This window comes from Gymnodraco acuticeps, unplaced genomic scaffold (assembly GCF_902827175.1).
Source record: "Gymnodraco acuticeps unplaced genomic scaffold, fGymAcu1.1, whole genome shotgun sequence".
Taxonomy (NCBI): domain Eukaryota; kingdom Metazoa; phylum Chordata; class Actinopteri; order Perciformes; family Bathydraconidae; genus Gymnodraco; species Gymnodraco acuticeps.
In genome coordinates this window covers 3,521,501-3,542,921 of record NW_022991219.1, presented here as the reverse complement: position 1 = coordinate 3,542,921, position 21,421 = coordinate 3,521,501, and the positions used below count along the sequence as shown (strand labels likewise).

The following is a 21,421-nucleotide window of genomic DNA, read 5'->3' as shown; positions in this document are numbered from 1 at the left end:
GTTACAGACACATTGGATTACATGTGGAAACAGCGACCACCAGTGGATTCAAACTGCAACTGAATATTTAAAAATAATTCAGCTTTGAGGACACTGTTTGCCTGTAGGCTGGCCAGAAAACTGCCAACCAACAGTTATGTTAATGAACAGGCCTGAAAGTGGAATTTAAGTAATTTTTGTTAGAGAGTTAAAAATCTACGCCTCTACAGATATTAAGTAAACTGAATTTACTCTACATTAAGACATAATGTACTTTTAAGAAACATTTCAAGCACAAATAGCCTAGTATCTTATCACTCATTCCTGTCTTCATGGGGTAAAACAATTAGGGCAAGAAAGTACAAAAGAAAGAAAATACTAATAACATAAAAAATACTTTAAGGAATAGTTTGACATTTACACTTATTTACTTTTTTGCCAAGAATTCCGTGAGAAGATTGAGACCACATATCCTAAATTGGAGCAAGGAGTGTTAGCTTAGTTTAGCATGTAGACTAAAGATTATTAATTACTACTCCAGGAGGGATGTGATAGTCCAAGAAAAAAGTTGTTTAAGACTAAGGAGAAATGAATAGGCTTCATATATGGTAGAGTAGTAGTGTTTTTTATTAGCTTGTGGGCAGAGCCAGGCTTGCTCGCTAGCTGTTTCCAGTTGTTATGCTAGGCTAAGCTAACCGACTATAGCTTCATATTTGAAAAAATGGTGGTATCAATCTTCTTGTCTAATTCTCAAAAAGAAGACATCTTAGTGTATTTCCCACAATGCCAAACTATTCCTTGATTGTGTGTTCTTTAAATTGTGAAAGAAACAAACATATATGGGTACAGTGTTTCTAAGATAAAATGAAATAAATATATCTCTTTAATAGCAGCCAACATTTGTGAAGAATATACTTAAAACGTCAAACTGAATTAAATCAGGAATTATTAAACATGGATTAAAATCCACAATGTGTGGGGAGCCAAAACAAGGAAAGTCTAGTCTCTTTCACATTCACTCCTGTCAACAGCCTTTATCAACTAAACCAAAGGGCTATGTTTTGTAGACACACAAAAAAACACATTCACACATAAACAGTGGAAAAGCATAGCTTTGTATCATTCATGGACATGTTTAATGTCGAGGTTACTTTTTGTGACGTTGATGATGCTCAACATGTTAGATGAGGTCATTAATACTGTGCAATTATCAAGCTTGATTATGCGTAAAATTGGCAAAAAAAAGACACAACCTTCCCACAAATAGGTGCCGTGTTGGCACTTTTACACCCTATCCGTTTTCCCCCCCTCCCCATTTCATTACACTGTGGTGAATAGTGTTGGCATCATTAATCCCATATGGACGTGAGGTCAAAGGATGCAGAAACATGAAAGAGACGAGGAGAAAGAGAGACTGACTAGGACAAATTTGCTTGTGGATGGCTGCAGTTTAGCATTTTTCAAAAAAACAAATATACATACAGTACATACAAATATATCTGTCAATTTATAATACAGTGATTTTTGAAAAATTCATAATCATCTCTTAAATAAATTGCTTTTCATTGCACTTTGTTAAAAATAATTAATTATATGATTTCTCTTAAAGGCAATAGTGTGATTTTTTTAAAGGTGAAAAAGATAGTGTACCATAAGCCTGATTTAGGATAATAGTAAAAATAACAAGATCTGTAATATACATACTGTATCTGTAAAAGACCCTCACCTCCTCATTTACATGAATGGATGTTCGTCTCCATATATGTAGCATGTCCTTTTTGATATGACACGTGCGCCCCTGCGCACACCTTTGTGTACATGCTTATCGGCATGCTCTTATGCCAGTTTATGTCATATCATGTCTCCACGCGTACATATATACATACAATATTATAAAATAAATAAATACAGGATAACATTCTTGGTTCGTGGTTTTTAACGGTTTTCCTTCAAAGCGGTTTTTGGTGCAGTCTTTGACCAATCTCTGCTTGTTTGGGTTTGAGTCCTTGCTGATGGGATCAACAGTCGACTGAGCCTCCCTGAAAGATGCACGGGTGGGGGAGTTGCATTTGTGTGTGTTTGGGGATTGTGACCGTTTGAATACGTGTGTTTTGCAAAACAGTCTGTGTCCAGTGTAAGAAGGGGGGACCAAAGTCTTTGGCCTGAGAAGAAAATACAGCGAGTGTTGCGTTTTGTTGTGTGTTTCAGGCATAGGAACTGGGTTTGCATGCACTCTGTCATCTTTTAGTCAGCGCTATGAAAGTGTCAGATTGTCCCAAAAAGAAGCTCAGTCGCAGGTACTGTCTGAGTGCACCCCCTGTGAGAGGGTGAGTACAGCAGGGATTCTGACAGCGTTCAGGTAGGGGGCGTTCAGGGGGCGCAGCACCCGTCTTCCCCACTTGCCCCTCCATGAAAGGGTCTCACTGACTGACAGGGGGCTACTGGTTGGAGCAGAACCCTCACTCCACCCGCCTCCACTTCCCCGCTTTCCCTCATCACCTACGCCACAGCGCTGCGCGTGTCCACGAGACAGGGTGGAGTCTGGGTCTCCACCGGGCTCGGCGGGGGCTAGATGGGTCCCTCGTTGTGGGCGGTGTGGTTACTCCTGTTGAGACCCACACAGTTCTGCTGCTGCTGGTTGAGCAGGTGGGACGTCTCGTTGGCGATGGTTACGGACACGGCAGGGGTGGTGCTGGTGGTGCTGGTAGTGCCGGCGGTGCTGGTGACAACGACGGTGGGGGTCTCCACTCCGTCGTGGAGCTCGGTCAGCGTTAGCTCTATCTTAGTGAACTCACTGTCTGTCGACTGTGGCGTTTTGTCCATCCGGGACGCCATTACAGCGTTCTGGTACTGCTGGCGTGTTACCTAGGATAATAAGGTCAAATGTCACAGCAGTTGTGATGGTAGGTACTCCCAGAGCAACCTGCCTGATGACCTCACACTTAGAAAATCGTAATTTTTTTAATTTATATATGAAAACGTTTTTATATTATATATATTTTTGCATATGTGTATTTATTTGTGTATTCAAGTTCCTTTGTGTAAAATAAAAAAGTATATTATGCCAAAATATAATAATGTATACAGTATACTATATTATAAGTATAGCTAGTTATTAAAATGTCATAGTATTAAATATCATAAGAAAGTCACGGTATATGCTTTGATATATTATTCAAAAGAAATTGTGAAGCTGTCATAAAACATAGTCATCATATATTATTCCAAAAACAGTCAGTATTGTATGTCTTAGACAAGATATAGTATTGTACATTATGAACTTTTTGGAAAAGTCATAATATATGATGTCATAAAAAGGTATGTCAAAAAGTCGTAATTAAGTCAAGCATAAAAAAGTAATAGTTTAGTATATGTAAAAATATCATAGTGTGGAATGTAAAAGTAATTCTAAAGTATATAATGAAAAAAGTTTTAAAAATAAGTCATAGTTTAGTAAAAAGCCTGTAAGAATCTTCTATTCCAGCATTTATATTTACACATTTGAGTCTCAGTGGGCTGGTCTTGTTCATCTGTGTGTGTTCTCACCTTTATATACTGCAGGTCTGTGCGCGCTCTGACTGAGTAGTCAGGTACGTAGATCTGCAGGAAGGAGTTGAGCTGGTTGTTGCTGCTGCCGAGCGTCGGGGTGATGGCGTCGATACGGTCGCTTCTGTTCAGGGAGTCTGAGTGGTTGAGTCCAAACGGCCGCGGAGGAGATTTATTTTCTGTGAGGAGGTGATGAGAGAACAGAATTGATTTAAACCAGGAAATGTAAAAGTATCTCAGAAAATATATTTTCAACCTTGGCTGTCGTCAGTGCATATATGTTTCGTTCACAACTAAAAATGGTTAAAGGTCCCATGTCATGGCCATTTCTACTGATCATAATTCCATTGTTGAGGTCTACTAGAATAGATTTACATTGTTCAATGTTCCAAAATCACATTGGTTTCTCATATAGCATCTCTGTATAGTATGTGTATTCACTCTCTGTCCTAAAACGGCTTGTTGGAGCTCCTGCCCCCCCCCCCCCCCTCCCTATGAGCCCACTGTGCTTTGATTGGTCAGCTCGCCCACTCTGTTCTGATGAGATCACCACCGTTACAGCGGAACATCAGTGTTTATGTGTTAGAATGGCGTTTGATAGCAACCAGAAAATGACACCAGTAATGACAAACAGATGAGAATGCTGCGTGGGGTCTGGGTGCCGTGTTGGCGGGACGTTGCACGGCTCGCTGCTCCGCCTTTTGAGGCTCGAGGAGCAGACAGTGTGAGCTGGATTACTGGTGTTGTTTCCTGGTTGCTGTGTGGGGTCTGCGAGACAGCGAGACACCGCGGAGATCCGCGGAGCCGTGGCGTGTGTGTGCTCAGGCTGAGTTCCACGGAGCCGCGGCTGAGAAAAGATAAGGCTGAGTGAGTGCGTCACTATGACCGTTACGTCACTATGACCGTTACGTCACTATGACCAGGAAGAAAAAAATTTAAAAAGAAAAATCTCCAACAAGGCAGCATAGACAGGTATTTTCTGTGTTAGAGTTTTACTCGCTACAGGGTGTACTTTGAGGGTTTGCAGACCGTTTACATGCATAAAAAGCTACATAACACACAAGGGGACGGGTAATAACCGGAAAAGCATGACATGGGACCTTTAAGACGTGGAAAAACAAATCACCCAAAGCTATAGTCATTCAACAACAGAGAGCTCATGTCACAGTCTGATCTCTGCTTGAACTCATTATTAGGGAATGCTTTTACTTCACATGTGTGTTGTCATCTATTCTGTAATTTCAATTGTCCCTCCTGGGTTGCCATATCCAGAGAAAAATAGCTTGAGGCCATTTTTATATGCAGAGTTTGAAGCGGGGACTATTCTACGGAGCCCCCTAGGGGACATGGAGAAGAAACAAAAAATTGGTTAAAAAATATCTTGTTTTGCGAGATCTTGCAATACTTTTCATTTAGCTCAATGTTCTTCTGGGTCATTTCAGCAACACAGAAACCACAACAATGGAGCGGTTCATCGATTTTTACTTTGAGCTTGGCCTAAAATATAAAGATATAACATCAGTGCTTGGCAATAGTCACTGGTTTTACATAAGTGAAAGACACCTCAAGAGAACACTCAGAGCGAGGGGACATGCACGTCCAACCCAGTCTCACAAAAAAACGTGTAATAACTACGTTGGTCCACAACGTAGGACGTAGTATTTCTACAAAAACGCCTCTGAAATTGTAAGATCCCTACGTTTTTTTTCACCATTCATTCCAATGGCTGGCGTCTATGTCACGTGATCTTCACATTTCTCCCTGCAGAAAAAAAAAACATGGCCGAACTTCGTTTTATTCTCGGTGTAAAATGCCTATTTTAAAGTTAGTTTGGCCATTAAAATGCGTTTTGATGTCATTTGATGCGAGAAATATGAGTTGTTATTTCAGATTATGTGTGCAGTGGATGTACATGATCTTTAGTTTGCTAGTTATTACGAAGATTACTTCAGGAAATTGTGTCCATTCAACGTTTTCATTGTTACCAAGGTGGTTGCTAGGGACGCTGCTATCGATATTATTTCTGTTATGTTGTGTAACAGTTTAATGGTGTAATCTTTATTGCTACCCCCTTCCCGTCAATGTATAGTGTTGGTCCACAGCGCAAACGTATTTGATTAATAAACACAAGTTGGAGTCCGTCAGGACCGAGGGTCGGAGCAGCTCATTTGCTTTACAGAATATTACACCCGGAAGTAAGTATTCTCTCCGCTTCGCTTGACAAACCCCGTGATAGTCCTCAAGCTCTGTGATTGGAGAGTGTGCCTCGAACAGCACTTGAAATGGGATGGAACCACGGCAGACTGTCCAAAACTGGATTTGAACGGGTCCACCCCGTCCCCGTCCCCAGAACTACACATGCTGGCTATTGTGTTTCGCAACATGCTCTATGGCACGTCTCTACTGGGAGTTGTAGCTTTAAAAGACGTTTTCGTATTTCCCATAATAAGAAGTGGCCAGTATTCAACTGTGTACATCCCTGGAGGTTTAGGGCAGGGGTGGGGAACCTCCGGCCCCCGGGCCGTATACGGCCCGCGAGACCATTTGGTATGGCCCTCGAGGTAATTTATAAACACACGCAAAAAAGAAAAAAATGAAAGAAATCTAGACCGCAAACAAATTAAACAAGCGAGTGCCTGTTTTTCCTGGCCAAGGTCAGGGTCCTTGAACACAACACGAGCCTAACGTGTCATCACGTGGTATATGTCTCGTCTGACAGGGGTATAGTTCTGACGGAGAGCACCAGAACACCGCTCCGGCACTTCCAAAAATTGCAGTAGCCATTAGGAGCCGTACACATGCCGCAGTTTTTGCGTGTCTGTGTCTTTAGTTGAAAGCCCAGTGGCGATCTGTCATCCTGATCATACAGTCAATAACTGTGTTGTTATTAGCATCTGGTTAGCTAGCTATGCTAACGAATATAAGAAGCTTTTTCTACAACCAGTGAGGTAAAGGCACATCTTTATATGATCATTATTATAAAAAAAATAAGAGAATAAAGTAAACAGGTATAAAATACTATATGACAGTAAAAAAAAGTTGTTATTAATAAACAAGAATACAGTTTGAAAGGAGAGTGATTTGTAAAATATCCATAAAGAAAAAGAAAATCTGCTTACAGTTCTGTTTCATAGGTGTTGAGAGATGTATCCATAGAGCTCCTAATGTTGCTCTCAAAGTGCACCAGATTGATGCTTTTAACTTCAACATTTAAAAACAAATCTTCCCGGGGGAGCATGCCCCCCGGACCCCCCTATAGGAGGTTAGGTCCCCCCCCCCCCCCACTTAAATCATGTTCACATGGATAGGAAACTAAATTGCACACATCTTGTGTCCATATCTTTCTGTTTTGGTGGTCATGCTACAACTGTGCACGTGCATGCATGCGCGTGTCATGGTAAAATATATGGATTAAGAGGTTGCTTTTTCTTTGCACAGCATGAAAGAAAGGCCAAATGAATGGGCTGTGATTTTAGTTTTTTTAAGCAGAGGTCAATAATTTGTACGGCCCTCGGAGGATGTTGAAAAAATTGAAATGGCCCTTGAGAGGAAAAAGGTTCCCCACCCCTGGTTTAGGGGATAGGAAACACTCAAATGTAAAACATATAATTAATAAATGGGTGAAAATGGCTTGTGCCCATAATGGGCAGCATTGCCCACATGCCAGCTAAGGTCAGAAGAGCTTTATTTAACAGCTGGTCTTATGTCTGTGACCCCTCCTGTTGTTAATTGATAAGCCTGAAACATGCACTTGTCAAGGTTCTGAGGCACATTTTGCAAATATGGCAGTAGCCATCGATCAGCTTAAGATAAGATATACTTTATTGATCCCAAGTTGGAAACATTTGCATTACATCAGCATGTGTAACAGTTGTAAATATGCAGTGGTGTTTATTTATAAATCATTTAGTATAATCACACAAATTCTGTGTTTTATATTTAATAATTCTGTGTTCTTTATTTATTGAATATTCAATACCTGACAAGGCCGGAGATGAAAAACTGTGGTCGCAGGTTCCTCCACAGTGCATTACAAGACATCTATCAATATGTGTGTATACCTCCACCATTAAACTGTCATATTCTGCACATTTCTTATACTATCTACATACATCTTATATAAGAGTATAATACATATGTATAATATCAGTTAAAAATAAGTGCTTCAACATAGTTAACATTGCTGGAGGTATACACAAAGTTTTTCATTCAATGCATAACTACACCGTTTGTGAATATGATATGTCAATAAACCTTAGAAAATCTTGAAATCTTGAAAGGGATGTGCAAAATAGTCATTATATACAGTCTTTAATGAACTATTAGTAGAGAATAACGAGTAATGAATATACTTTATAGGGATCCTATTAACATCTAATAATAAAAATAATGAAATTCAATAACATGCTTTAACCACTAGGTGTCCCTTTATATCAGCTGTGCACCTTTATGGTGTAAATACAGCCTATCTACCAATTGGATCAAATATAAAAGTCAGCAGAATTAGTGTTGATACTGCAAGGAGACGTATTGTGTGAAAATAAATGTAAGATGTTGTTTAATGGCTGATATATTTATGATCCATGTCACGTTTTCAGTGTTGGCGACAGTTCCTCATGTTTGTCTAGAAGTCTTCTCATCAGGGCTCTATAAATAGAGAACTACGGCAGATATGTAATATTTAATGCAGCCAAACCGTGTATTACAATGCCGTTATGTGATGAGCTACAAAGAGAAAAGCAAGCACACTCGGAATAAAGTGTTTTCGGTCTGTTTCCGGTATTTGTTTATGACGATCTGATGTGAGATGTGAGACTGGAATTGCACAGGGGAAAATAACGTATCTATGCCACAATTTTAGATGCGGATTTTGTTAAACTAATACGTTTGCGCTGTGGACCAACACTATACATTGACGGGGAAGGGGGTAGCAATAAAGATTACACCATTAAACTGTTACACAACATAACAGAAATTATATCGATAGCAGCGTCCCTAGCAACACCAGCATGTGTAGTTCTGGGGATAGGGAGGGGGGGACGGGGTGGACCCGTTCAAATCCAGTTTTGGACAGTCTGCCGTGGTTCCATCCCATTTCAAGTGCTGTTCGACGCTCGGCGTAACCCTCGGAGCACACTCTCCAATCACAGAGCTTGAGGACTATCACAGGGTTTGTCAAGCGAAGCGGAGAGAATACTTACTTCCGGGTGTAATATTCTGTAAAGCAAATGAGCTGCTCCAACCCTCGGTCCTGACGGACTCCAACTTGTGTTTATTAATCAAATACATTTGCGCTGTGGACCAACACTATACATTGACGGGGAAGGGGGTAGCAATAAAGATTACACCATTAAACTGTTACACAACATAACAGAAATAATATCGATAGCAGCGTCCCTAGCAACCACCTTGGTAACAATGAAAACGTTGTATCGACACAATTTCCTGAAGTAATCTTCGTAATAACTAGCAAACTAAAGATCATGTACATCCACTGCACACACAATCTGAAATAACAACTCATATTTCTCGCATCAAATGACATCAAAACGCATTTTAATGGCCAAACTAACTTTAAAATAGGTATTTTACACCGAGAATAAAACGAAGTTCGGCCATGTTTTTTTTTTCTGCAGGGAGAAATGTGAAGATCACGTGACATAGACGCCAGCCATTGGAATGAATGGTGAAATAAAACGTAGGGATCTTACAATTTCAGAGGCGTTTTTGTAGAAATACTACGTCCTACGTTGTGGACCAACGTAGTTATTACACGTTTTTTTATGAGACTGGGTTGGCACGTCGCAAAGCATAGCCTACTCTGAGCTGAGTTATTGACAGATTCGAATTTCGCGGATCAATAACTCGCGGATCAATAACTCCCATGCACATAACGTTGTAAAAATACAACATGACTTTACAATCACAACGAGCTACAGAGTCGTTTTTATCACAACAGTTCGAGACGCGCCGTCAGGGAGGAGTGCTTAGGGACCGTCTACAAACTGCAACGCCGAAAAATATATAGCCTACTCATAGAAAAATTCAATAATTTCATTTTTTTAAAGATGTGCTACCAAAATCTCTTAATACATCAATGGTTATGTTGTTGTTACAGTATAACACTTATTTTGAATACATTTGCTTTTAAATATTTTTCAGGCTTTTTTATTTCAAACTATTTTAAATTATTTTGACATTTTACAATGTATTGCAACCAAACCCCTTTCACACATCAATAGTGCATTGCTGCTCATACTACATCAGGGTTGTCCAAACTACGGCCCGGGGCCAAATTGTACTTCTTGAATATACAGATCTGCGCTTTTAGTCACACCTGCAGCAGCTTGGCTCTGGATGGCAATGTTGGTCAGTCGGTCAGCAAGTCCACAACTTTGGTCCATATTTCAGTAACTATTAGATGAATTACTATGACATTTAGTATAGATAACTGTGGTGCCAAGGCGATAAGTCCTAATGGCTCTGGTAATCCCTACACTTGGCCTCTAGCAACACAATGAGGTTCAAATGTACGGAGCCCCCTAGGGGACATGGAGAAGAAGAAAAAAAAAAAAAAAAAAATGTTTTGCGAGATATCGCAAAACCTTTGCGAGATCTCGCAATACTTTTGCGAGATATCGCAAAACCCCTTTGCGAGATCTCGCAATACTTTTGCGAGATCTCGCAAAACCCCGTTGCAGTTTGTAGACGGTCCCTAAGCACTCCTCTCCCTCCTCAAGCTGCAGATTGTGACCAATTCTTGATGTTTAGCTCGGATGACGGCGCGTATCGAACTGTTCTGATAGAAACGACTCTGTAGCTCGTTGTCTACCATGCTATGATTGTGTGTATTTTTACAACGTTATGTTCATGAGTTATTGATCCGCGAAATTCGAATCTGTCAATAACTCAGCTCAGAGGGACGTGCATGTCCCCTCGCTCTGAGTGTTCTCTTGAGGTGTCTTCACTTATGTGAAACCCTTTATATACAGTCTGTGTGAAACCCGTGCCTATTGCCAAGCACTGATGTTATATCTTTATATTTAAGGCCAAGCTCAAAGTAAAATCGATGAACCGCTCCATTGTTGTGGTTTCTGTGTTGCCGTAGCAGCCGAACTGACCAGGAAGTACATTGAGCTAAATGAAAATTATTGCGAGATCTCGCAAAAGTATTGCGAGATCTCGCAAAGGGGTTTTGCGAGATCTCGCAAAAGTATTGCGAGATCTCGCAAAGGTTTTGCGAGATCTCGCAAAACATTATTATTAAAAAAAATGTCAAATACATTTTTTTTCTTCTCCATGTCCCCTAGGGGGCTCCGTACAAATGTGGGCTTTACATGAACTTGCTTCATAACAATTAGACGTATTAGCAACATTGGCTTTGGTTTATGGCAAACATATCTGCAAAACTAATCAAAGTCCTGTCAACCACAGATGTACTTTGTATTGTTGTAACAGGCTAATGCTAGCTTGCTAACATTCTAAACTAAGATGGGGATCATGGCAAACACTAAAACTTCTAGCATCAGCGTGTTAGCAATGTCATAGTGGGCATGTTAGCATGCTGATGTTAGCCTTTAGCTCCAAGCACCTCTGCACTCAAAGGGATAGTTCCGATTTTTGAAAAGGTATGTGTATCGCTATATTTGGTAGGTAGGTGTATGCTATATTTGAAACATTTTTTAACAGAAGCCAGTATCTATGCTTTCTTCAAAGCAGACCAGACTAGACTTGATTGACAAAAACATACATGTTATCTCACAGAAATGTAAAGCTACCAGCTGCAAGCTGTGAAAAAAATCGAAATAGAGATTACATTATTTCATAAATAAATATTATTACTTTTTTAGGATGCTAAAACAGGTTTTTATGCTGTCCTGTAGTGAAAAGAGAGTCGGAGGCGGTGTATTAAGAATGGAGTTCCAATCTTTATTATCCATTCTTATCAGAGAGGTTAACACATGCACTGCTCTGCCTGATGAGCTAGCAGGAATGGCAGCTAAAGCTACAGGTGTTCCCCACTAAAGGGTCCGTGTGGCAACACAATAAGCAAGGTGAATTATGGTCCCACATGGTGTCACCACACAAGCCCCCCCAGAATTCACACAAACAAAATCAGCATGACGGGGAGGAACGACTCCTGAGCACGGGAGTCGGAAAAGTGACTTCCGCTTGTGCGGCTCCCGGAAGGGGAGGGACCGGAACAACAGGTCTTAAATCCGTGACAGGGGACGAGGCCGGGGGGCGGCCCCATCGCGGAGGTCGAGCCAGCACCACAGGCTGGTCCAAGTCCAGGTGAGCAGCCTTCACCCGGTCCACCGAGACGTGCTCGGCCTTGCCACCCAGGTCGACCACCAGGTGCTTGTCCCCGTGCTCCAAGACCCGGAAAGGCCCATCATAAGGGGGCTGCAGGGGGCCTCTGTGCGCATCGTGCCGGATGAACACGTGCTCCGCCGAGCGGAGCTCTGCGGGAACCTGGGACACCTGAGTACCGTGCTGAGTAGTAGGGATCGGAGCAAAGGCCTCAGCGGCATCCTGCAGGAAAGCCCGCTGGGCCGACGCCGACCAGGGAGCCGATGCGTTAGGGAGGAAATCCCCTGGAACTCTCAACGGCTGCCCGTAGACCATCTCAGCCGTAGAGCACTGCAGGTCTTCTTTAGGCGCAGTCCTCAGGCCCAGCATCACCCAGGGCAGCTTGTCGACCCAATTCCCATCCTTAAGGCCGGCTTTGAGGGCCGCCTTCATGGAGCGATGGAAGCGCTCGCAGAGGCCGTTAGCCTGAGGGTGGTAAGCGGTAGTCCTGTGCAGCTTAACCCCCAAACCGCCTGCCACGGCGTTCCAGAGTTCGGACGTGAACTGAGAGCCCCTGTCTGAGGAAATGTCCGACGGGGTGCCAAAACGACACACCCACGTTGCAATGAAGGCCCGGGCAACGTCCGTGGCCGACGTCGAAACGAGCGGAACCGCCTCCGGCCAACGGGTCGTCCTGTCCACCATGGTGAGGAGGTAGGAAAAGCCCTGAGAAGAGGGCAATGGACCAACCAGGTCAATGTTGACGTGGTTAAACCTCCTCTCAGGCACCAGGAAACGCTCCAAAGGGGCCTTCGTGTGGCGGTGCACCTTAGCGCGCTGACAAGCCACGCACTCACCAGCCACGCACTCACCAGCCCAAGTCCTCACGTCCTTTTTTAGCCCATGCCAGACGAACTTCGCGGCCACCAAGCGCACCGAAGGCTTAACGCCGGGTGTGACAGTCCGTGTACTGCCTCGAACACAGAGCGCCTCCAGCTGGCGGGAACAACTGGCCGCGACAGGCCTGTGGAGACGTCACACAGGAGGGTAACGCCCGCGTCGCCGAACACCACGTCCTCCAAGCGCAGCCCCGCGCCCTTCACCTTCAGAGCCTGGACGCCGGGGTCTGTGACCTGGTCCGCCGCCATGCGAGTATAGTCCAGGCCCAACTGGACGGCTCCGATGATGACTCTGGAGAGGCAATCTGCAACCAGGTTCGACTTGCCAGCCACGTGCTTAATGTCTGTGGTGAACTCAGAGATGTAGGAAAGCTGCCGCTGCTGACGTGCCGACCAAGGCTCCGCCACTTTAGACATGGCGAAAGTGAGTGGCTTGTGGTCGACAAACGCCGTAAACTCCCGGCCTTCCAGCATGAAACGGAAGTGCCGCACGGCCAAATAAAGACCCAGGAGCTCACGGTCAAAAGCGCTGTACCTGCGTTCTCTGGGCGTCAGCTGGCGGCTGAAAAAGGCGAGCGGCTGCCAAGCGCCCTCCACCCACTGCTCGTGCACCGCGCCGACCGCGTAGTCCGACGCGTCCGTGGTGATGGAGATGGGAGCCGTAGATGATGGGTGTGCCAGCAAAGCCACCTGAGCCAACGCGGTCTTGACCTCAGCAAAAGCGACGTCCGCCTCTGCCGTCCAGTCGATCGCCTGGACGGGGGTCTTGCCCTTCAATGCTTCATACAGCGGCCGCATGATGTGTGCGGCCCGGGCGATTAAACGGTGGTAGAAGGTCACCATCCCCAGAAATTCACGGAGCGACCGGGCTGTGAGCGGGCGAGGAAAAGTCGCAACAGCCTCCACCTTTGCCGGCAGAGGTGCCGCACCGCCCTTGGTGACGCGGTGCCCCAGGAAATCAATGTCAGACACCCCGAACTGGCACTTTGCAGGATTGATGATTAATCCATGTTCGTTGAGCCGCGTGAAAAGGGCTCGGAGGTGGGACAGGTGCTCCTGCACTGAAGCGCTGGCGACGAGTATGTCGTTGAGGTAGACAAACACAAACGGCAGGTCCCGCAGCACCGAATCCATCAGGCGCTGGAACGTCTGAGCAGCATTCTTGAGTCCAAAAGGCATCCGCAGGAACTCAAAGAGTCCAAAAGGCGTTATCACTGCTGTCTTGGGAATGTCCAGAGGGTGCATGGGCACCTGGTGGTATCCACGCACTAGGTCCACCTTGGAAAACACCCCCGTACCGGCCAGATGCGCCGAAAAGTCCTGAATGTGCGGCACCGGATAGCGGTCAGGCGTAGTGGCGTCGTTGAGTCGGCGGTAATCCCCGCACGGGCGGAACCCGCCGTTCGGTTTGGGGACGACGTGCAGGGGGGAAGCCCAAGGACTGTCGGAGCGGCGGACAATGCCCAGGCGCTCCATGGTTGCGAACTCCGCCCTCGCTACAGCCAGCTTAGAAGGGTTCAACCGCCGGGCCCTGGCGTAGACAGGAGGCCCCTCGGTAGTGACGTGGTGCTCCACGCCATGCTTAGTGGTAAGCGCAGAGAAGGTGGGCAGCGACAGGTCTGGAAACTCGGCCAACAGTCTGAGAAACGTGCCTGCCCCCGACAGATATGCTGCGCTGCCAAGTGTGCACACAAGGGAAGAAAACGTTAAGGCATCAACCAAACGCCCACTAAGAGTCCATGAGCACACAAAAAATCCGCTCCGAGGAGGGGAAAATAAATGTCTGCTGTCACAAAATCCCAGCTGAAACGCTGTCCTCCGATGCACAAACACATAGGCCTCACGCCGTACGTGCGAATGGGACCACCGTTAGCCGTCGTCAATCGCGGTCCGTGCCCACCCCGGGTGACGTCTTCACTCGACGCTGGAACTACGCTCCGTTGAGCGGCCGTGTCACACAGAAACAGGCTCCCCGAAACGCTGTCGCTGACGAAGAGGAGCCTGCACGTGCCGCCGATGCTCAGGGCCACTACTGAGCGCCGGCCCCCCCGTTTCCCGGGGGTTTGTAGCTGCACGGGGCGATGCATTTCTTCGCCATTGTCCCGAAACGTGCGTGGTAAAAGCACTCTCCGGTGTCTCCACGCCGGCTCGATACAGCCGTATCCTGCCTCCGCCACGCTTTCTTGACTGCAGATGGGCCGCTGAGCGTCGCGGCTAACGTCTCTGCACCGGGCTGTTGTGTAGCCAGGAAAAAAACGATCCGCTTCCTCAGCCAAGGCCAGCGTCGTCTGGACCCGGGGAGGCAAGTGACGCAGGAAAATCTCCGGGAATAAAATCCGGGGATCTTCCCCCCCTAGCAGATTTAGCATTTTCTCCATTAGCTGGGAAGGCTTGCTGTCTCCTAGGCCTTGAATGTCAAGTAACTGGCGAGCCCTCTTCTTAGCAGATAAGCTAAATGTCTTAAGGAGAAGGGCCTTAATCGCCTCATATTTGCCATGGTGTGGGGGGTCTGTGATAAATCCCACCAACCTGGACGACGTGGAGCTCCCCAGCGCTGCTACCACATGGTAGTATTTCAGGTCCCCGTCACGGACCTGTTGGCAGGCGAAATGTGCCTCCACGTGTGCGAACCATGGTTGCATTCCAATAGTCCATTTAGCTTAGGAACTTTCCTAACGGAGTGAAATGACCCGGAAGTACGTCACTGGCAGCCATGATAAGTGCCGTTCCAATTCTCCAAATGAAAGGAAAGGAGGTTTCAAACTTCCTTTATAACCTCCTTTAGCTTAGGAACCACTGGACCTCCCTAACCGAAAGGAGAGGAGAAAATGCTGCCCCACAATGCATTGCAGCCGCAGCATTTGCCATCACAACAGTCGCCCGTTCACGGAAACAACCGATTATGACCGAGAAATTATATCATGAAAGTTACGGTGCTTATTAAGCATTTTAAAACGTATGTGGTAAGTTGCCAAAGTGCTTTTTTCTGAACGTTCATCAGTATTATAATCAAAAAGAGAAATATGAACGTTAGTTTTTACTGAAATGATCAAATAAAGTCAACATCTCACAGTCTTTACTGAGCTGTGTGGGGTTTGTTCAACTTTTAAAAGATGTTTGAATGGTGATATACACAGTGATAGATGTTAAGGACTAACGTTTATAATAAATACATTTATGATTTTAAGATATTTTCATACAATCATACGTATTGGGATCATTTGTATTAATGTGGACCGGAGGGAGAGGGTGACGAGCATAAGTTTCACTTTCCTTTTTTATTTCAATTCCAACTTTAGTCATGAAGAATATGTTTCTCTGTTGTCCACGTTCATAAAGCATAACACAACAGCATCAGAGCACGGTGCAGAGTCTCTAGATGAGTTTACAGTAGTCCCTCGTTCTTATTAAACATCCATGTTGTAGTCCGCTGTATAGTCAACTGTAGTTTCCCCACAGCAGCAGACGCACATTCATGACGTCCGCTGGCGCATCATAAACACGTCGGATAGTGAAAGTGCATTCGGATTCTCTAAAGTACCGCGGTCTCTTCTCCTAAGTCCTTTTGAATTCTCCTATCCACTATCCCTTAACCCCGTGACGTTTCACTCAGAGGTCAAGGAATAGGAGATAGGGTTAGAATTTAGGAGCTGATTTTTGGATTATCGGAACGCAACCCATGCCTCCGCGGCGTGCTCCCAGAATTCCGGCACCTTTATGAAAACATCGCGCTCAGCCATGTTCGTTAATTTTCCGGAAACTTTCTCGGAAAAGTCAGGGTCACCAGTGTAGTGCCGTGAAAAGAGAGTCGGAGGTGGTGTATTAAGAATGGAGTTCCAATCTTTATTATCCATTCTTATCAGAGAGGTTAACACATGCACTGCTCTGCCTGATGAGATAGCAGGAATGGCAGCTAAAGCTACAGGTGTTCCCCACTAAAGGGTCCGTGTGGCAACACAATAAGCAAGGTGAATTATGGTCCCACATGGTGTCACCACAGTCCACAGTTTACTTGTCCAGGCTTTACTTCTGTCCAGTTACACCTGTCTGTTTCTCCAAACTTGCCAACCTGCATCTACTGAAGGAAATACACTGATCCTGGATATGTGCCTCATACAACCCCACTTAAAAAAATTAATTGAACTATACCTTTAAGTATGGCCTGACAAATCTGCGGTGTGGGGATAGGCGCCTAATCTTAGCTGCTCAACAGCTCCAGCATCACTTAAAATCCTGTGTTATTGGTGACATTTTTCCAGGTCAACTTCTAAGACCTCAGTAAAGATGCTTGCTGTGATATATGGAAATCTAATTTCTAACATAAGTCTTTAGGTGCTAGGGGGGAGTTTCATACAGCAGGTATTGAGTCGGTGGTCTCCAGTGATGCTGCTTCCTTCTACGGTTACCACATGGAAGACTTCTAGTTCTTTTTTCTAATATTTTTGTTAGACATTTTTTAATTAAAGCCAGATTATGTTTTCCACTTCTTAAAGAAGCCTAGTGAAAATCACACACAACAAAGTGGAAAAGTCTTGGCCAACGCTAATGCTACTACGCTGACTGGAATGTATGTAATCCCATGTTAGAATATGTGTGTGTGTGTGTGTGTGTGTGTATGTGTGTGTGTGTGTGTGGACCGAGCGCAGTGGGCCAAATACCTGGCATGTGAACTCTTGCAGATTAGTACTCCAGTTTCTAGAGGCCTTAGGGGCCAGGTCAATACGCAAAAAAAAAATGCAACGATGTGTGTCATGGATACACACACATAATGCATAATTTACATACAGCCACACTCAAACGATTGTGCTTTTCGGGTGAAAAAAAACATGTTTAGAGGTGCAATGTAGGTCACCGCTACAGAGAGGAAGAGAGTGTATTTGTTCAACTGCATTTCCGGATTCATGTGGGTATGTTTGTGTTCGTGGCAGCATGTCCGTAGCTATGTGTGCGTACATGTGCTTGAGCGTGTGAACATATGTGTCTTTGTATGTGCGCTCAGCGGTGTCCGGCAGGGGGCTGTAGGTCTTGTTTATGTAAGGCGGAGGGTTAAAGGTTAGGGGCGAGCGGGGCGGAGCCTGGGTCCGCTCGGGGGCCTCCAGTCTCCAACACCATTCAGCCACTTGACTAATGGCTCAGGAGATGAGGGTGTTAAGTCTCAACCTGAATCGGTTTTCCTCTCTCCCCCCTTCTCTTTCACTTATGTACGCATGGAAATACAGTGCATGTTGCATTCAGGTGAAAACAGACTTTCAGGCATGCTTCCAAAAACATAAAGAGACATGAAACACATACAAAGTGACACAAAACCACTAAAAAAGAGACACAAAATGAAAAGAAAGAGATGCAAAACAACTACAAAGTAACTGAAAATAAACAACCACAAAGACACAAAATAACTTTAAAGAGACATAACATGACAACAAAGAGATTCAAAACCACCACAAAGACACAAACAACTACAAAGAGACAGAAAGAGAAGCGACATGACAACAAAGAAAAAAGGAACAACCACAAAGACACAAAACTACTACAAAGAGGCACTAAACAATCAGAAAAGTATATACTACTCAAACAGGAGAAAATAGGATTAAAAACCCTGTGTAGGTTTATGCAAAGCATGCAGGGTTACATGCGGAACATTGTTGTATTCCAGCACAAACAGTACCACAGCATGTTGGTATATGTGAGGATGTGCAGACAGAAAAGGCCACTGTACCTGGAGATCCTGCTAATGATTCAGCCCTACTGACCACAAAGGTACGAGACAGGGACAGAGGCACTGAGGGGGGGATATCAAAGGAGAAGGGAAATGTGTTCAAGTTGAGAAACAATCGATGCATATACACACATGGTAAATGTGGATTCAATCTGGTAGGGAAGCCTCATCAACAGCAGGCACAACAGGAGCAAAGTTGTCAAGTCTCATCATAAAGTATTTGATTTCTTTCTTGATCTTTGAGTTCCTGCACACATGACAAGAAAAAGTATTCTCCTATTTCACCAGTAGGTGTCTCTAAGATCTCATCACCGATGTGAATCAGAAAAAGGGCTGAGAATAATAGGACTGTAGTTTATGAATGGACTGAGAGGATCACTAGGCTTTGTTATGATGTCACTGCAGGACGGCAGTCAGTATTACAATCATAGTATGTCAACATTCATCAGAGGGAAATGTAGGCCTAAAATCACAGAAGGTGCTTAACTTAACTCATGGGGCAATGTGAAGGCAGAAATTGGACAAGTCAAATTTGATCCATATCACTTTTTACATGTTTTTCACTTGACAGAAAGGATGTGAACAAATGTGTCAGATATAGCGAGAGGTAGCTATCTAAATATTTTCCTAATATGTTTTTAAGTAGAAATATAGTAATCAGAGTACTGTTTATCCTGGGAATGTTGCTTTTGCGACAGCTACTGCATTTTAGAATAAAATAAAAATAAAATACTTAAACAAATATTTATATAACATAAGAAGTAAGACTATGAATGAAAAATAAATACATAATAAAGAGTTAGAGTACACCTGCATTGAACATTTTACAAAATTAACCTGACAAGAATCTTTTTTGAAACTAGTTTTGATCTTACCTGGCGAGGCTGTCAGAGCCAACATCCCGTAGAAGGAAAACGGTCCCGCTTCAAACTTCATCCCCTCTTTTCCCGCCTCCACCTCCACTTTCCCCTGTGACAGAAAGATAGTGTTACACAAACTATGTTCTTTACTCTGGTATTTACTTTGTCCACATACAGAAAACATATTCATTGTACATTTGCAGTTTGTAACCATAGTGCTTCGTTGTGGATGTCCGCTACAGCTTTGGAGTCACACTTTCACCTCTTTTTAAACCACTTTCCCTGCTATATGTATTCATGCTGCCGTGAGTTTAGAACAAATCCCCCCTTCCTTTTTACTATTTGTAAATCCGTACTCTTGTTTAATAGCTTCCGATCTGCTGCAAAACCCTGGTCTGAAGGTCATTGACCCAGAACCCCACTTGTTCAATCTGGACCTTATTTGATCCAGGGATATTACACATATTAACTAAGTGGGTGCATAAAGGAAGTGTCTGCAAAATATTAGATTTTATATGGATTCAAACATGACTTTCAACTCATATTTAGTGCCAGTGAGTAAGGTATTCTTCTGATCCAATGTATTCAGAGACAGAGCGCACAATTAAAACCAGTTTTCAAACTGTTTGGCTACATGAAGCTCGGCAGCTTTTGTTTTGATCTGCTTTTGAATAAATAAGTGTAGCTCTGTAGGGGGATTTATTTTAGTTGCCTGCAAAGAGAGATTGGTAAGGACAGTAGCATGACATTTTGATCATTTTGAATATGAAAACAGACATATTTTAACTTTTGATTGGTGTTTTTTTCTGGAATTTACACTACCGTCAAAAATGAATACATCATGTCTTCTTATATTGTTCATGTTCTTATTATGAGGTTAATATAATGTCGCTCTCCAAATTAACTTCTGAATGTTGCACAGCATTTTTTTAAATGTGTATATAAAAGTTGCACTTGGAATTATTATTATGATACTTTTGTAAAATGATATTCCAGCAGGGATGACATTTCTAATAACTCCAGAGGGTTTTAAAGTTAATATGTTTTGGTTGGGAAAAAGCTAATATAATTTCTCTTTTTTTTCTATGTCAAACTATAAATAACATTTTCACTGTGGACAGAGACAGTTTGCTCCCCCCCTGCTGCACACAAAGATAAGAAAGAACAGTGGGCAGACATATCTCCGGCCAGACATTTGTATTGCTAATGAGCTGTTTATCTTGGGTACTGCTTCTTGCTTTAATCCTAACTGCCCTGCAGTACAGTCATACCATGCATACCTCTTCAGGATGCCCCTGTGGGAACAAACCTGCAGTACAGCTCTGTTAGGAGGATGGCTTTACTGTTCAAAACTATGGGAACAAGGGAAATAGAGTGTGTAGCACTAACATTCTATGTAATGTAAAAAGTAGTTTGATCAATTACTGTGATGACTGAATGATAAATTGTCCTTCAGCATGTTACACAAATTGCTTTTTGAGCAGTGGGTCTGATGTTGGACCTTTTTTCTTCACTTTGTATCTCGTTGTTTCCACACACCTGCAATAGGAGGATGAAGTAATCCACGGGCTTGTTCCTGTGGAAGAGGTAGTGCTCCACCGCCCGCTTGTTCTTTTCATCGTATTTTAACTCCTGGATGACGTTGGGATGCTTCAGCAGGCGCAGCAGAATCTTTTCTGACATTTGCATCGGTGTGAAAGGCTCGATCTCTGAAGAACCGGGGAGAGACAGAGAGGGAGACTGTAAGGAATTTGAGATATCAATTAAAATCCAACACGTATATATGGGGCTTATACCAATGTTAATATACTAGTTAAAATATATATAAATATTGTAATATATTGGCCCACAGCATTTTATTTACACAACAAATACAGGACAACAATGTTTTTTATTAAGTGCTATAAGGACAGTCAAAACATTTATACCACGTCATCTTCCAGAATAATTGTGATGGACACTTTATACTGTAATCTGACTTTTTTCAATAAATAAACATCAAATGGGCCGACTGGGCCTCGTGCGGGGATGACAAATGTTCAATCTTGAAGAGGGCATATAATACTCATTTAACCCTAACCCTATTGTATGTTGTGCCTCTACTGTGACATGTCTCCATGCTTTAATGT

At 43.7% G+C, this 21,421-nt stretch overlaps 2 protein-coding genes across 3 annotated transcripts in view; one reads left to right on the top strand and one right to left on the bottom strand.

Annotated features, from left to right (window-relative positions):
- The window catches only part of nt5c2b (5'-nucleotidase, cytosolic IIb), a 47,261-nt gene extending 29,928 nt beyond the window's left edge, over nucleotides 1-17,333 (top strand). The window contains exon 20 of the transcript XR_004571412.1: nucleotides 17,308-17,333. The gene's annotated coding sequence lies outside the window, so the exon portion shown is untranslated. The remainder of the gene's footprint in view (nucleotides 1-17,307) is intronic.
- The window catches only part of cnnm2b (cyclin and CBS domain divalent metal cation transport mediator 2b), a 63,989-nt gene continuing 43,151 nt past the window's right edge, over nucleotides 584-21,421 (bottom strand). Inside the window, exons 4-8 of one of the 2 annotated variants that reach the window (XM_034239153.1) lie at nucleotides 20,832-21,001; nucleotides 19,308-19,401; nucleotides 18,433-18,495; nucleotides 3,526-3,704; nucleotides 584-2,844 (exon numbers count right to left, since the gene is read on the bottom strand). In XM_034239153.1, coding sequence (XP_034095044.1) covers nucleotides 2,548-2,844; nucleotides 3,526-3,704; nucleotides 18,433-18,495; nucleotides 19,308-19,401; nucleotides 20,832-21,001 — 803 coding nt within the window. In that variant the 3' untranslated portion in view covers nucleotides 584-2,547. The remainder of the gene's footprint in view (nucleotides 2,845-3,525; nucleotides 3,705-18,432; nucleotides 18,496-19,307; nucleotides 19,402-20,831; nucleotides 21,002-21,421) is intronic. The other variant, XM_034239154.1, reaches the window with a different exon arrangement.